The sequence below is a fragment of the Cnephaeus nilssonii genome (genome assembly GCF_951640355.1).
Source record: "Cnephaeus nilssonii genome assembly, chromosome: 16".
Taxonomy (NCBI): Eukaryota; Metazoa; Chordata; class Mammalia; order Chiroptera; family Vespertilionidae; genus Cnephaeus; species Cnephaeus nilssonii.
The window spans coordinates 7,807,460-7,823,540 of NC_137087.1; the positions used below are offsets into that span (position 1 = coordinate 7,807,460).

General features: G+C 61.9%; 2 protein-coding genes across 3 annotated transcripts in view; one reads left to right on the forward strand and one right to left on the reverse strand.

Moving 5' to 3' along the window:
• Positions 1–1,117: 1,117 nt before the first annotated feature.
• RASSF4 (Ras association domain family member 4) overlaps positions 1,118–16,081 on the reverse strand; it is a 29,067-nt gene continuing 14,103 nt past the window's right edge. The window contains exons 4-11 of one of the 2 annotated variants that reach the window (XM_079793111.1): positions 9,802–9,941; positions 8,740–8,828; positions 8,070–8,227; positions 6,106–6,207; positions 5,787–5,838; positions 5,104–5,225; positions 4,378–4,475; positions 1,119–2,918 (exon numbers count right to left, since the gene is read on the reverse strand). In XM_079793111.1, coding sequence (XP_079649237.1) covers positions 2,858–2,918; positions 4,378–4,475; positions 5,104–5,225; positions 5,787–5,838; positions 6,106–6,207; positions 8,070–8,227; positions 8,740–8,828; positions 9,802–9,941 — 822 coding nt within the window. In that variant the 3' untranslated portion in view covers positions 1,119–2,857. Of the gene's footprint in view, positions 2,919–4,377; positions 4,476–5,103; positions 5,226–5,786; positions 5,839–6,105; positions 6,208–8,069; positions 8,228–8,739; positions 8,829–9,801; positions 9,942–16,081 lie in introns of both variants that reach the window. The other variant, XM_079793112.1, reaches the window with a different exon arrangement.
• On the forward strand, positions 10,477–13,858 carry DEPP1 (DEPP autophagy regulator 1). The gene is made up of 2 exons (XM_079793113.1): positions 10,477–11,151; positions 11,657–13,858. Exon 2 carries the CDS (start codon positions 11,684–11,686, stop codon positions 12,296–12,298), a length of 615 nt encoding a protein of 204 aa, XP_079649239.1. The 5' UTR covers positions 10,477–11,151; positions 11,657–11,683; the 3' UTR covers positions 12,299–13,858.

Genomic DNA, 16,081 nt, shown 5'->3' on the forward strand with positions numbered 1-16,081 from the left:
AATGTCCTATCCGTCTGTCCTGCAATAAAAAAATCCAACCTTGCTCTTCAGGCCCAGAAATAGGGCCAATGTCCAGTGATTGTATGCCATCCTGCTACTGCAGTGCGCCAGGCCAGAGCGGTGGCTAAGGCGCATGGTTACTATGGAGAGAGAACGCAGGAACCAAGAGGCCAGCACTGTTACCCAGCAAGAGAGAGAGCTTTGTTAAGCTTGGATTATATTATCTTGGCCTTGGGGAAGGACCATGCATCCTTTCAAACTAACCAATCAATTTCCCAATCTTTGCTGGGCTTGTATTGGATCCTCTCCCTAACCAATCCATTTCCTAGCTCTTATCCAATCCGATTCTTTTCCCAGGCTAGACTGACAGGCCTCTAAGTGTCTCCTTGGCTCCTCCAGCGCGTGCCTCACAGTAGAAGCACCTCTCCAGAGTCATCCATCCTCATCTTGGCTTCTGCGCATGTGCCCAGCCGGGGGATTTCTCCTGCTGCTTTTATTCCTCCCTCGGCAATGACCAGTAACAACCTTCCTGCTTCCTTTGGGAATTAGAGGTCCGATGAGGGAGTGTGAAGCTGTAGCTGCCTAGTGGAGCAAGCAGGCTCAGTGTCTGATTCAGCTTCCCGGTTTTTTACGCTTAATAACATCTGATTCCCTTTGCTCCCTTCCGTTATTAATATCTAGCTATGGCCCTGGCCAGCTGGCTCAGTTGGTTAGAGCATTTGCACATACACCAAAAAGGTTATGGGTTCGATTCCTGGTCAGAGCACTTATGGGGTGACGGATTGATGTTTCTCTCTCACATCGATGTTTCTCTTTGTCTCCCTTCCTCTCTTTAAAAATCAATAAAGCATATCCTCTGGTAAGGATTATATATATATCTAGGTGCCTACACTAACAAACCCACAAACAGGTGAGTAATTACAGAGGGCTCCTGATCCTATGGCTCCCCGTGAGCCAGGCCTGGCCTGCCCCGGGCTGGCAGGTGTCTCTCGGCTGGAATGCCACACACAGTTGTAACCACTCAGGCTCAGCCTGGGCCTCCTCCCAGGGCCCTCCACTGGCTCTCAGGGTGTCTCCCGATGCGGGAGCCCTGAACTGCGGTGGACTGGGGCTCTGCCTTTGTCCCTCCAGGGCTGAGCAGAGGCCTTTCACAAGACGTCACTCAATTACTGCTGAACACCGGATGGCAGCTGTGCTAGACCTGAGGTTGGAAATAGGGGCTGGGGAGTAAAAGGATCTGTTTGATTTCTTTTCTACCTTCGCCTTGGTCTTGCCGCCATCCCACCTGAGCCCGTACCTGGAAGATTCCCGATGCTGAGGATCTGTGATTCGGGATGACCCTACGTTCACCGGCCAGGCCACCCACAGACCCCCACAACGATGACTCCTCCACGCCCTGCAGCCCCCTCTGTCCTCAGGCCCCACACCGATCCCCAGGATAGGCACAGCAGTGAAGGGGTTATGTCTGTGCAAGGGCAGCGATGGGGCTCAGCTCTGGCTCATCTGCCAAATTCAGCCACACACTCTCCAGGGTGAGTCTCAGAAATACAGCAGGGGGGCAGGTGACACACATAAGCAAAAAGAAGGCGTGGTCCTGACTCCTCCAGCTCAGGGGAGCACACCTTTATTGAGCACCTCGGAAACTGTGCCGCCAAGGGGCGCAGACAGCAAACTGCGCAGCCTGGCTGCTCCCCAGCTCTGCTCCTGTGGGCGCTGCCGAGGAGCCGCTGCCGAGGCGGAGGGGGATCCCGCCGCCTGCATTTGGAGGCCTCGCTGGTTCTTCCCCTGAAGTCTGCCACCCACCGGCAGCGGGAAGAAATTTGGTCTTTAGCTTGCTGACAAACACCACGACTGACATCAACTGTTGCATGGTTTTGCAAAAGACTTCTTATTCCTTCCAGAAATTCTCCATCAGCTGACAAACCCAAATGGTTCAGTGTCTGGCCCCAGTGAATTCAAAGCCCTTTCTCCTCAGGCTGACATTTCTCCTCATCGCACGCCTTTGAGGGAAGTACTTCGCACGGAGGCTGCAGCCCAGAGAGGGACAGGGTGGCGGGGCCTGGGCACTGCCTTCTCGAGCCGTTGACAGCAGCCCCTGGACCCAGGACTCTCCCACAAGGGGTCGTACACCCAACGCCATGTGGGCCACCTCCTCCCCTTGACCAAATTGGCATGTTTTTGCAGAGAGTTCCTCATAAGAATTCCTTCAGGTCTTGCTGAGGAAGGTTAGAGTTAGTGCTGCAGAGAGAAGGCGAGGTGCTCGTGGTCTTATTCCTGTCCGGCCTCTGCCTCCGGCGTGCCGGGCTGTGTGAGGCTCACGGAGTGACAGCAGATGTTTGGAGGCCAGGAGCCAGGGACGCCAGGGGAGTGATGCTGGGAGCAGGCACATTCCACCCCTGCAGGCAGCCCCGCCTTCCCGGCAGAGCTCCTGAGTGCAGCACAAGGTGGCTCACGTGGACGCCGAGGACAGGGCTGGGCCCTGCGGGGCTGCGCCAGCTCCAGGGGCTCGGGAGGTACTGCTCTCCTAAGCAGGAGGCGTGGCGTGCACAGGACTAGCCACGCCATCCAGCCACATAACGTGGCAGGTGTCAGGGCTGTTCAATGCCCAGAGCAAACTTTCACGCAGCTCCAACTAAACCAGCAGGAAACCCCACCAGCAAGTTCCTGCTACTCAGGCCAGTGCCTGGGTCCTGCGAGTGCTCACCTTGGAGATAAGAACCAGGGATATGGGATTCGTGGTACTTAGGCAGGCAGGCAGGTGCTGATTCCTCAGGTGGGGCCGCCAGTCAGGGCCCGCTCGCAGGCACTGGGTGTGCGTTGGCTGCTGGCGGCTTCAGAAGAGGCGGGCTCTGGCTGGCTACTTGGCCTCCACCAGCTGCTCCAGGCGCTGCAGCATCGTCAGACGCAGGGCTTGGAACCTGGAGGGAGACACAGCCAAGCAGACTCACCGACACTGCAAGGGACAGGGCGGGGAGGGGAGCAGAGTGAGGGAGCTGCAGTTGCCTGGGCCAGGAGGCACAGGGTTCCTGGCCGGCTGATCAGTGCCAGCGCCTGCCTTCTGCCAAGGAGGGAAGAGCCAGGCGTACACCCTGGGACCACAGGCTGCCAGAGGCAGGCACACAGGGCTGCGCACACTGCCAAGCCTCACAGCTACGTGCTGCCATTTCCATGCCAAAGACTGTCCAGTATGGGCAGGCGCGTGCTGGAGTGGACAGAGCACAGAGCCAGGATCAGAGCCCTGGGTTCAAGCCTGGGCCCTGAAGTCACCTGTGCTGCAAGCTTCCTCGCCTTGGGCCTGTTTCCTCTCTGCACCCTGAAAAGACTGACCAGGTGGCCCCACGTCCTTTTTAGGTCCCAAATCCTACAGTGACCCTGCTGACTGCCCACATGGGGCCCAGCTGCACAGATGGACATGTGGGGGAGAGGGGAGGAGGGGGTGTGGCTTCCACGGGTCATTCAGCCAGAATCCTAGCCAGTCCTCAACTTCAGGCCCTAGCAGGGAACACCCCCTGCCCCCCCTTCCCTTTCTAAGAGGGACTCTGACCCCGGCCTGGCATGGCACCTCGCACGTGTCCTCTCCACGCTTGGCTCTGCAGAGGGACATGGAACCTGGCTCACCTCACACAGCTGGGCCCGGCGTAGCTTCCCCGGGAGCTGCCAGGTGACACCTGCTCACCTTCCACCAAAGTGGTTCCCTGCACCTGAGTTACAACAACCGCCCCTTTTGGGCTCAGACTCCGCTGGCACGAAAGCCCCGGGCAGGCTGACCGTGAGCAGAGCAGGCCCGCTCCGCGGCTCCTCCAGAGCTGGGTCAGCAGCAGAACTCCCCGCCCTGGTCCAGGGTCCACCCGTGCTCCTGCCTGACTCCGCTGCCCGGTTTTCAGCAGCTTGCGTCCCTCCCTTCTGGTGAGGTGCTGGATGGGGGTCTGGGCTGCCTCCTGCTATTTTGGCAAGTTGCCACCCAACTTGGTATCAATGCCAAGCAGGGGGCCAGAGGACTGGGCTGGAAAACCAGGGTTGGCAGGCTTCCCTGAGCCATGCGAGGGCACCTGGCATGTCTGGAGGAGAGAGCTCTCTCTCCAGAGCCCTGGAGGATAGAGCCCTGGCCCTGGATGCTCTATCCTGCAGGCTTGCCTGATGGACAGGGCCCCGGACTGGCCCTTTAAGCACTGGCCCTGGATGCTCTACCCTACAGGCTTGCCTGATGATTAGGACCCACAACTGGCCCTTTAAGCACTGGCCCTGGATGCTCTACCCTGCAGGCTTGCCTGATGGTCAGGCTCAGGACTGGCCCTTTAAGCACTGGCCCTGGATGCTCTACCCTGCAGGCTTGCCTGATGGTCAGGACCCACGACTGGCCCTTTAAGTGCTGCTTACTTCATGGTCAGTTTGATTATTTCTCTTTGCTCCTCTTCTTTTAATTTTTCAATAAAACTGTCCAGCACCGGCATTTCAAACTTAATGTACTGAGCAACCTAGAAAATCCAAGAACATTTCATTGTGCTTTAAATTAGAAGCCAAACACGTTTTCTTTTCCTCATGGTTTCCATAGGTCCAACTCAGCAACGTCTCACGCCCGTGGAGGTGGCTGCCCTCTTCCCACCCAACACTGTTCTGTGTGCTCCAGGATGGGCTAAGGAGGAGGAAAAGCATTAGACAGTGATCAGAGGCACACGGGGTACGGTCTGGGGTGCAGGTGGGGACACACTGTTTCTAACAGTGGCAGGACACTGTGCTGGCCTGTGGACTTAGATGCCTGTCCACAGGCCCAGCCAGGCCCTCGCTCAGAAACCCCTGTGTGGATCTCCAGTGCAGTGACAACAGACACTGCAGTGAAGGAAAGGCTCCACCTGCGGGAGGGAGAGCCCAGGCAGGGGCTTCCTGGAACCAACCTCTTCTCCCTCGGAGCCAGCCCATGGAGCTGGTGGGGGCACAGAGGGGTGGGGGTGGGGCTGGAGCCATCATCGCCCTTGCTAGGGGCCCTTTCGGGACAGCCATGCGGTCCCTGGAGACCACGTCCGAGAGGGCTGCGGCCAAGGACACCTTTGGAGCCCTGAGAGTCCCCACGCTGTCCGCCAGCCCTCCCTCAGGAGCAGGACTCACGTCATGGGGAACCTCTTCGCCCAGGTCGGCTTCCATCAGGAATATCCTGGCAATTTTCTCACTGGGCCCGTGCAGGATCCTGGAAATCAGCGGGTACTCACAGTCTTTTAACTTTGTCCGCTCTGAAAAGAAAGGTGGTTTACAAGATTCAGGGGCATGAGGATCGCCTTGTTCCCGGACAGTGCCAGGATGGACGGCAGCTGTCAGCGGCCGCAGGGGCTCTCCTCCAGGCCTGGCTGAGACGATGGCCCTGAGTGGTGTGTGACCATGTCCTTCACAAAGACCCACTTGGACCGGGACCGTCCCGGGGAGTGGGGAGGAAAGCGGACCCGGGAGGCTGGGCCCACAGCCGCCTCCCGGTGCCGGGCAGGGGCTGCCGAGAGGACGCAGGCTCGGCCACTGCACTGCTCAGGGCTGAGGGCTTCACTCCAGCTCGCAGACCCCGGTAAGCCTCCCCAGCCCTCCCAGTAAGTGGGCTAGGATGGTAGCTTCCCACGGGGCGGGGGGGGGGGGTCTCAAAGGGACAGGTGTGCCCTGGTCGGGGCTGGGAGAGGCATTCGGGGTGCAGGCACAGTGGGTCCCAAGGTCAGGAGGGCTCACAAGCCAGCACAGCCCTCGGAGAGGAACATGGTGGGCGAGCCTGCCTTTTGTTTTTATGATCTGGGGCAAAGGCCGACACTCACCCCCCGACTCGTGAACAACGTAGAGTGCGAACTCGCTGGGGCCGTTCTCCACCTGCAGCGGCAGAGACCGAAGTCAGACCCGGCTCCCAAGACCAGAGACAGAGGGACTCCTGGCAGCACCCACACACCCGGTGCCACACACACAAACCCCCGGACCGCCCGCCACCCGTCTCTGCTTCAAACCCCAGAGCCCAGCGCAGCAGGGTTTGCTAGGCCTTCCACCAGGGGCCACAGACAACTCCCCGCCGTCACCCACCCCTGACACAGCAACCGCTGGAAGGCCACCGGCTCGGGGCCACGGCGCCGGCGCCAGACTTACTCGGAACTTGCTGAGCAGCAGGCTGAGCACCTGCACGGTGGTCATGGTGCTGTTGACCCTCACGTTGGTCACGGACCCGTACGCAGGCGTAAACACGGAGGTCTGCACAGGGAGGGGGAGGTCAAGGCCGGGCCGGGGACAGGGCTGGCACGCTTAGGGCCGGGGCACACTGTCAGCCATGTGCTGCGAGCACGGAGCAGCAGGCGAACGGGGCTCTGGGAACACCGGCGCCTGATCTCACACACAGACCCACGTACAGGCCAAGCCCAGACCGGGGCACACGCGGGGAGGCTGTGACGGTTCACGTCTCACTGAGAAAGAGCCTGCAGGGCAGCCTCTGCTCCCAGGACTCAGTGGGCCGAGGAACCTCACAAGGGACGGGGGACCGGTCGCTCCCTCCTCTTTCTGTCCATCAGTGCACCAGGTGTTTGCTGATCCCAAGGCAGAGAGTTCTCAAGTCTGTCCTCGGCTCTCCACTCTCCCCAAGGTGCACCAGATTCCCACTTTCCCCTCCAGGCTCGGCCCTTTAATTCCTCCACAGAGGGTGCCCAGGAATAACCTTCCCAAACCCTGCGCCACAAAGCGTGCTCTGAACTAGCCCCCGCTTCACCCGCTTGGCACCAGGGCCTCCCTCGCACCCCACTCCTGGTGCCCCACGCCCCACATTCAGATTCACACATCCTCTGTCTGGCCTCGCTCAGCTTTCCTCGGCAGGTAACGGGGACTTACAGTGTCCCCAGCTGGTCCCCTGTCCCAGGGCCAGCCTCGGCCTGGACTTGCCTTCTCCACGGAGAAGACGTGGACTGACTGGTGACACAGAAGCCGGCCTCGGCCGTCAGTTCCCAATGAGCATGGAATGAACAGAGGAGCCAGGCCACTTCAAGGAGAAGCAAGACTTAAAGAACACCGACTCCTTAGGAGGATTTACTACACGTAGTGCTCATGGTAACTAAACCATCCCCAACCTCCCCTAAAGTTCAGTCCTGGCTCTTCACTCCTTCAGGAACTGTCCTCTCAGGCAGTCCTGGGTTTTCCTGGGCGGAGCACCGATACTGGTAGCCGCTGGCACTCAACACTCGCTGTGGTCCTAGCGGGGGGGGGGGGGGGGGGGGGGGGCGGCGGCGCGGGGAGGTCCCGACAGCAAAGCAGGGTCCTGTCGGCTTGCCTTGCTGACGTCCCCATCCTGAAGGCCAGGCCACCCCCTGCATGGCCTGAATGGCTCCGGGCAGGCCTCGCCTGGGCTGCTGCTCTGCAGACCTGACCCCGGGACCTCCTCCCGCTCCCACTGGCTCCTGGGCTGCTGCTTGAACCGGAAGCCCCTGCTCCATTCCCAGGGCTCTAGGATGTGCCTGGTACAGGACACGCCATCCAGGCCTCACCCAAACTGCCACTCGTGGCCTTTGCAGCAACAACCAGCTTCTCCGCTTGCCGTTCAGTGTGTTTACGGAATGATGTCACTTCCTGAGCTTGGTACAATACATGCTGGGACAAAGGCTGCGTGCTGGGAACCAGGGGCAGTGCTGTTCTCTGACACAGCCATGTGCCTGGCACACCTCGGCCTCGCTGACTCACTCACCCAGCAAAGTGCCAGCAAGGTGCACGGTCCCCAGGAAACTGAGCCCAGATGAACCCCAGAGAACACTGCCTAACTAAGCCCGGCACAGGCCAAAGACAGACGTGCCCCACATCCACGCAGCGTGTGCGAATGGATGGACAGTGAGTCTGTGGTGAAGAAAACACAGGCTTTGGGGTCGTGAACTGGGATATTGATTTGATAGGACTCTGGGCTCGCCCTGACCCTGTTTCTCCACACCGCACGGCCACCTGCACCGGGAGGTGGTGAGGGTAACTCTGACATGGCCACCCTGGCCTGGCGTGTGGCAGGCCCGGGGGTTCTGCGGGTGCTTGGGGCTGGTTCCGTGGCCAGCGTCAGGGCCCTGGGCAGAGCGGGGCCGGGACGTCACCTTGTGGTTGTAAAAGTGCCCATTGATGGAGAAGCGGTGTCGCCGGGTCCTCTGGGTCTCATCAGGTGCGCGGCACCGGGCCCTCCGCTGGATCACACAGGCTGCGTCGCTCTTGGTGCGCATCAGCTGTGGGGTTTCCTCGCCCTCCTCCAGGGGCCCTGCAGCGGGAAGGGATGCCGGGGTCAGGCCCAGGTGGAGCAGGTGACAGGGCACTGCGGTGCTGTGTTTGCGCGGTGTGTGTGGCCGCAGGTCTGCTTGACGCTGTCCGTGTGGAGGCGGGTCCCGGCAGGAAAGGTGACCCCCAGACAGGAAAGGTGACCCTCACACAGGCCCCTCACTGGGTATGGGGGGGCACGGAGGACAGGGGGGCAGTTATGGACCCAAATGTGAGGACGAGGCCCGGGCCTGCACGGCCAGGAGGGCTCCAGGCCCCCTGCGAACTGTTCCCTCTTCCTGTAACCCGCCCGGCGAGGGGCCGGTCACTAAGGAACCACGTTGCCCCTGCTCCCTTCTGTTGAGTGAGGAGTCATTGAGGACCCTGTACTGCTCCTGAGGACGAGTGGGGCGCCTCGCTACTCCTCGGAGCTGCTCTCGGAGGCGGGGCCATGGGCCAAGCCCCCCCCCCGCCCCCCCCTGGCTGAGCGCAGGGCCCGGGAGTGGGACGGCTTACCTGCGCTGTCGCTGGCACTCTCAGGCCTGTGCTCAGAGGGCGGAAGGCCGGGCTGCGGGGCGGTGCCCCCCTGCAGAAGCGGCTCCTTTCTGGAAAGACATGAGCGCGATGCGGCACAGGAGAGAGGCCACGAGGGGCTGCCTGCGTGGACGGCACACAGGCCAGACGCCGGACAGGCCGAGTGGAGGCTGGGATTTCACACCAGAGTCAGCGTAAATATTGAAAGAAAAGCACAAGATGGCCAAGTGTCTGCTGGGCCAAGGGGGTCTGTTCTGAGGGCCCGTGGCTCTGCTTTGCCACACCGCAGGACACGGGACACCGCGGTGCTCGTGGGCACCGGGCCACCGGGCTGAGGCGGGCCGAGTCCGCTGCCACGTGCCACGTGGGCTCGGGCATCCCTCAGGCCTGGAGGGGAGCCGGGCAGGGCAACCTTCAGGGGGCTGACCCCTGGCCTCTGGGAGAGGAACAGGCACGATGGGAACTAGCCCCCTAACTGCGCGCGGGAATGAGACCCAGAGGACCATGAGCTTCGTGCTGCAAGCCTGAGCTGCTCGAATTGGCTACACGTGACTGGGCACCCCCGTGGGTGCGCCAGTGGGTCAACGTGCTGAGGGTCCTCGCAGCAGCGCCTTGATTTGAATATTTGAAGGGGGAAATGATGATATTAAAGGTTGATACATTTATAAACATGAATTCTGACATTAAAATAAAAGCAGAGCAGTAGGAGGTGAAATCTGTGTGCACCTTTAAGACAGAAGCAGAGCTGCTGAGAAATGCCTGTCTTGAAGAGGGCCCTCCCATCCACAGCCCTCCCTGCAGACCAGGTGGCTCATGCGGATGTGTGAGAAGCACAGCTGGAGGGGTGGGCGCTGGGACATTCTCCAGGGGAGGCTGTGGGCTGACGCCGTGGGGAGGGGACAGGGCTGAGCCCGGACTGTTGTGCCCCCTACAGGAGCGGGGCTTTGCCCTGAGGCCCAGGACCCCCCACCAACACCCCAGACAGTAAGCTCAGGTTGACCAGGTGCCACGGAGACCACCCAGCCACCAGAGCCCAGCACTCACAGGCGGCAGCTGGGCTGCCCGGCGTCCAGGCGGCCGAGGAGAGGCGCCGGCTCCCGGTCGTCCTGCATCTGGAGGCGGATGGGCCGCCTCAGCCCCCAGGCGATGTTGAGGAGCCCCTCGATGACCAGAGCCCCTTCCTCCTGTGGGACCTCACAGTCAGCCTCTGCCCCGGGGCCGGCCTCGGAGTCACGGCCCGCCTCCCCCAGGACCCAGCCCTTCGGACACGGGACTCCCCGGACACTCAAACCCCCAAACACGCACCCTCCTCCTTGGGGACCTCCCTGGGGGAAACCTAGGTGCAAGGCCAGGCCAGCCAGACGAGGCCTGCTTGGCCCACACCCGGCAGGGGCACGGTGGGGGACAGAGTGGCTGAGACGGGTGTCCCCCGGGAACCTAGCCGCTGTCCACACAGCAGCCAGGAGGCTCGGTCTGGGAGCCACGGCCGCACCGTCAGCGCAGGGCAGGGCGCCTCTCCACGCGCACCGTGCCTGGGCGCGGCCCCACGTCACCGTTGGAAAGCACCACATCTGGGAGGTAGTGCGACCAGGACCCTGGGCGCGGCCCCACGTCACCGTTGGAAAGCACCACATCTGGGAGGTAGTGCGACCAGGACCCTGGGCGCGGCCCCACGTCACCATTGGAAAGCACTACATCTGGGAGGTAGTGCGACCAGGACCCTGGGCGCTGCCGTGGTCCAGACCAGGGTGGGCACTGTCACCTTGGCGCAGGCTTAAGTAGCAGGCCTCGGCCGCCTCCAGGGCAGGGCCTCCTGGGGTTGGGGGCGGGGGCAGGCTCCGGCTCCGCCACACCGGCTCTAGGCTGGAGGGTCTGGGGCTCAGGGGGCTGGTGTAACCCACGGTGGGGACACTTCTAGGTGGTGGTAGCAGCCCCGAGGGCAGCCTCTCCCCATGGCCTGGGCCGAGGTGACAGCAGCGGTGCCGCCCCGCCCCTTCCCTGCAGAGTAAACACTCCCAGTGCCTCCCACAGGCACAAACACTTGCTCCTGGTCGGCACGGGGCCAGGCCCGCCCCCCAACTAAGCTGTTTTCCTGAGAGCCTTCCTGAACTGCTATTTTGGGCCCTCGTGACAGTAGCTGATTAGTGGGAAGGTATAAAAGCCGCTGCGGGGCCTTGGGGTTTGCCAGACCGTCAGGGAGGGTTCTGCTCTGGACAGAGGCACATCGGACAGAGGCCGAGGCACACTGTCCTTACCCTCATCCCGACCGTCTGTCACCGGACACGGGGCTCCGACCGCTGGACCCGCATCGGCTGCCCCAAACTTCGTGGGGCTTCCCGAGCCTGGCCTTGCTCCTGCGGCATCCCTGCTACCCCCAGGGCCCCTCGGCCACAGGTAAGAGGGAGCCACTGCCCCCTGGTTTGAGACAAAACAGAATGGCTTTGTGTGTGTTCCCGGGTAGTCCTCCGCCGGGGCCCCGCACAGCCTCAGGGCGGGTGAGAGCCGGGCGCAGCCCGTGGCAGTGACAGAGGCTGCAGAGGGCTTCACACCCCAGAGGGCTTCACATGAGAGGCCATTCATGTGATTCTCACACCACACGCCCCTGGGAAGCAGGTGTACAGCCCGCTTTATGGGTGAGTAAGCAGAGGCTTGGAGAGGTGACGCTGCCAACGGTCCCCGCGTCAGGGAGTGGCAGAGTCTGGCTGTAGACCCGGCTCCTCTGACTGCAGGCCTGGGCTGGGTTCTCTTATTCGCATGGGCTTTAATGTGAGCAGAGAGAGCGGCTCTGCAGGCTGCTCTCCGGCCCATGACGCACACAGGCAGCCTCAACGGGGCGGGGCGGGGCGGGGGCAGGAGGGGCTTGGCAGACCCTCACCCCTAGTTCTCTGTCAACCAACAGGTGGCTGCTTCCCCGCCGTTGGCAGCCATGAGGTCCCGGCTCCTGCTCTCTGTGGCCCGTCTGCCCACAATCCGGGAGAGCTGGGAGGAGGTGCTGCCTGGGGGGCCCCGGCAGGACGCCCGGGCTTCCCCGAGCCTGGATGACTACAGGAGGTCCATTTGTCAGCTGGCGCAGCCCACCTCAGTGCTGACCGAGGCTGCAGCCCGGGCCCGACCCAGCAGACGCCCCCGGCAAGCCCGGGCCGGCGGGAAGAGCGGCCCCCCCGGGTCCCTCCAGGACATCACCACTCACTTCAGCGGCCAGCAGCCCCCAAGCACTGCTGACCCCCTGGGCTGGCTCTTTGGGCAGCCCCAGGAAGAGCAGCCAGGAGGCAGGGGCCTGCCAAGGAGGACTGGTCCCTCTGCGGACCCCGGGGGTCCTCACAGAGAGATGGAGAGCAGCAAGGCCAGGGGGTGCCCCAGAGGGAAGCTCTATGATGCCAGGGCACCGGGGCGCTGTCCGGTGGGACCGTTAAGGGACTGGCACCAGGGCTCCCGGGCTTCCCGGCAACCCATCCGGGCCGCAGCCTCCCCGCCAAGCTCGCGCCCCAGCAGCGTTCTCAGAACTCTCTATTTGCACCTCCCGGTGATCCATGAACTCTGACTCCTCCCCAATAAAGGCTTCTGTACAGAGCAAGCTGGCCGCGTCACCTCTCCACTTTGCCTCCCCCGCGGTGGGCACTGCCCCGGCAGGGCAGGCCTTGGAGGGAATGGGTTTCTGCAGGGCTGCCTGCTCTGGGACCCCTACCCTGAACAGGAACAGCCTCCCTCCCGGGGTGTGGTGCTGCGGTCCCACGCACATGGCTCCTCCCTTGCTGACCACTTGGGCACGTGACTGAGTAGTTTCTCGGTTTTCTCATGGCCGAAGAGGACAATCCGTGGGACCTGCCCCCTGGCTGCTCCGATGAGCAAATGAGATCAAAGTCACACATGTCATGGGGCACATGGGAGCCCACACACGACGTGGCTGCTGCCTGTGTGGGAAACGAGGTTGGGGGCAAGGAGAAGCGAGATCCCCCCCCTCCAGTGGTTTCCGAGCGAGGCCCTGGGCGCTCCAAGTCAGTCCCTTGGCCCCACCTTCAGAGCCTCAGGGGAAAACGTGGTCTCAGCAAGCAGCCCCACTGTTTCAGGGGCGCTGTCACGGCGGCATCGGGGGCACCTCAGTGGCTCCGGCTCACAAGTCCTGTTGTGTTATCAGGGGAGTTTTCCCCAGGCTGAGTGCCAGGACAGAACCTGCACCAGCTCAGCCTGCAGGATGCCAAGTGCTGCACCAGGTGATCCTGCCTCCCCCTCCTGCCTGCCTCCACCCAGGGGACTCAGCTGTGGGGGGTGAAGTGCAGGGTGCTGTCTGGCTACCCTGTTAGCAGACAAGTCCAGGGGTCAAGGCCTCACTCCACATATCCTCAGGCCCAGGTCAGCCTGGGCCATTCCTGGGTCCCCCAGAGACCGGCCAAACCCCGTTTCCTCGAGGCATCTGGCAAGCAAGGAGGTGAGGGTGAAGAGTATGGAGAGGGAGGGCTTCCCTCTCAGAGAGGCAGGTGAAGCGTCAGAGAACCAAAGGATCAGGCCTGAGAACCTGCTGCCTGCTCCCTGGGCCGCAGCGCTGGCCGGGCAGGGGAAGAGGGCACAGAGGAGAGGACGGGGCGGGGCTGCAGCCGAGCCCTCAGCCTGCTTCACCCCCCACCGCCTTGCTCTGTGGACCATCCAATGTTCTTTTCTCCCTTCCTTCCTTCCTTCCTTCCTTCCTTCCTTCCTTCCTTCCTTCCTTCCTTCCTTCCTTTCAAAAAATTGTTGTTGTTGTTAATCCTCACCAGGATATTTTTTCCATTGATCTTTAGGGAGAGTGGAAAAGAGAGGAAAAGATAGAGAGAAACATCGATGTGTGAGAAACACATCGATTGGTTGCCTCCTGCATGAGCCCCGACCAGGGCCCAGGCCGGGGAGGAGCCTGCAATGAGGTTCGTGCCCTTGGCCGGAATCGAACCCCAGACCCTTCGGTCCGCAGGCCGAGGGTCTATCCACTGAGTCAAGCTGGCTAGGGCTCTTCCCTTTTTTAAAGCTCTTTTAAAACTGGTTTGGACTTTTACATTTTTATGTCTTCTTTTATGCGTTCTGTGGGGAGGCAGAATGTACACCATACATTCAAAAGAGGAAGTTTCAGACCAGCAATTTCTGTTTCCCCATCTTTTCAGCGGGGACACCAACACCTGCCCTCACACCGGAGAGGAGAGGGAGCTGGACAGCCACTGGGAGATGGAGTCGCAAGCGCTGCATACGTTGTCTGCATCTGTCACACTGTGTGGCTCCAACTTGTGGGTTCCTGACTGTCCGGCAAGAACGTGTGGGAGGGCCTCAGCCAGAGCGCCCTGGGGAGGTGGCGGGAGGGCTGCCCTGCCCAGGGGGTGCCTGGGGGCGCACTGGGCTCAGACTCACTCAGCCCTTTCGTGCAGCAGCAGGAACGCGGGTCAGAGGGAGGAACGAGGATGACTGGCCAGTCCCCCCAGCTCAGGAGCCACGCTGCTGTGTGGGGGGTCAGGCAGCAGTGAGGGGACCCAGGGCTCTGGTCTCCTCTGCTAACACCTCTCAACGTGAAAGAAACTGATGGCACTTTCAGAAGGTGCCAAAATAACAACCAGAGTGAAGGGCTGGGCAGGGGCTCTGGCAGGCAGTGTCCCACCCTCCCGCACAGACAGCCTCGGGGAAGGGGAAGGTCCTCGAGGGGGGAGGGCCAGTACAGAGGCTCACTCTCCTCCCACCCACGGTCGGAGCAGGGAGGACACACTGTCCCACCCAGGGCGGGCGGCAGGCGGGAACTCGTCCACAGCGCTCACCCGCCCAGGGGCCAGTGCTCTGTCAAAAGCCCCCCCCACCCCCACCCCCTACCTTTCTCAGGCCCAGCAGGCGGCTTGGCGTTGAGGATGGGGACTGGGCTCACTGCCTGGTCAGGGCCAGCAGGGGGAGCCTTGAGCCCATGAGAGCTGAGCACAAGGTTGGGTGGGAGGCCAGGTCTTGGAGGGGCCACAGTGCACCCGCCAGGACCTGGGTCCTGGGCCTCTGCTCACACAATGAGTAATTAGGGAAGAACGTACCCACGGGCTGCTCATTCTCCTCTGAGACGCCAACAAATGCTCTGCTGTCTTTAAAAGGCAGATTGCTCCCAGTTGCTTCCGCTTTTCACTGTAGCACAAGCAAAATTATCCGAAGGCAAGGCTCACAACAGAGGCAGCTTGGGCCTTGGCCTCCTCAGTGGGGAGTCCCTCGCACCCAGCTCTCCAAACATGTGGCCCAGTCATGGCCCCTGGCCCCTGGCCCCTGACCACTGACACCCTCCTCTCTCCAAGTTCCATGCGCCTGGTGGGCCGGTGGAGGAGAAGGCGCCCCAACAGTAGCGCTGGGGCCGCAAGAGCTCCAGGGGAGGCCGGGTGACAAAAGGGGAGGGGCCTATTCAGCCCCCTATGGCCCTGAGAGGTGCACCTGGTGCTGAGCCCCTTGGCGGCCGGAGGGCAGCTCAGGTGGGTGACCCTGCTCGATGCTGGCGAAGGTGTTGCTATATTAACACCTGTGCTCAGGCCTCGAAGCCACGCCAGCACCTTGCACTCTGCAGGGTCGCCTGGCTTAGAGGCTTATGAATGAGAGCCTGCATCCCTTTGTCTGGAAAATGGTGGCTCCTTTGTTGCAAAGCTCTTGTGTTACAAAAAATAAAAAGAGGCAAAGTGCCTGGCGCCTGGCTGCCCGACCTCAGGGCCTACAGTGCCCACAGAAAGGCTGGCCTGAGGCAGCCCTGTAGCAAGTGCCTGGAACCACGAGTCCCCGGAACCCGGGCGCCCCATCTCACGCTGAGAAACTGCAGAGGCCCGGCCGCTGGGTGGTGGGGGGACGTGGTGTCCCGGGAACTAGCACGCATTCCAGTCAGAACCCCAGGCCTCCCACGCCTGCAGCCGAACGTTTTGGTGGCTGTCACCTCCCAGAGACACACGCCCTCGGGCTGGCACCCCTTGTTTGGGCTGCAGGAGGTTCCTGAAAAGTACGTTCTGGCTCCAGGGAGATCAAGCCAGACCCTCACACGTGTTTTAGGGTTGGAACAGGAAAATCCCCGCTGCGGGATGTATACTTCCCACCGCTGGGGGCTGTCACCATTGTGAGGTCCCCCACGTCTCCACATGGACTGTCGGGTCACACACAAGCACAGGGCACAAGCTCCGGGCTCCCCAGCTCCCCAGCCCTGCCCCCCACACAGCTGCTCCTGCAGAGGGGTTTGTCCTGGGGAATCCCAAGTGCCAACACCAAGCGCTCAGACCAGTGGTCTCAGAATGGCCTTCCTCAGGAGACCCGGGGCCCGTCACACGCAAGGGGGGATGCAGAGCTTCTATACAGCGGGCCTGGGGGA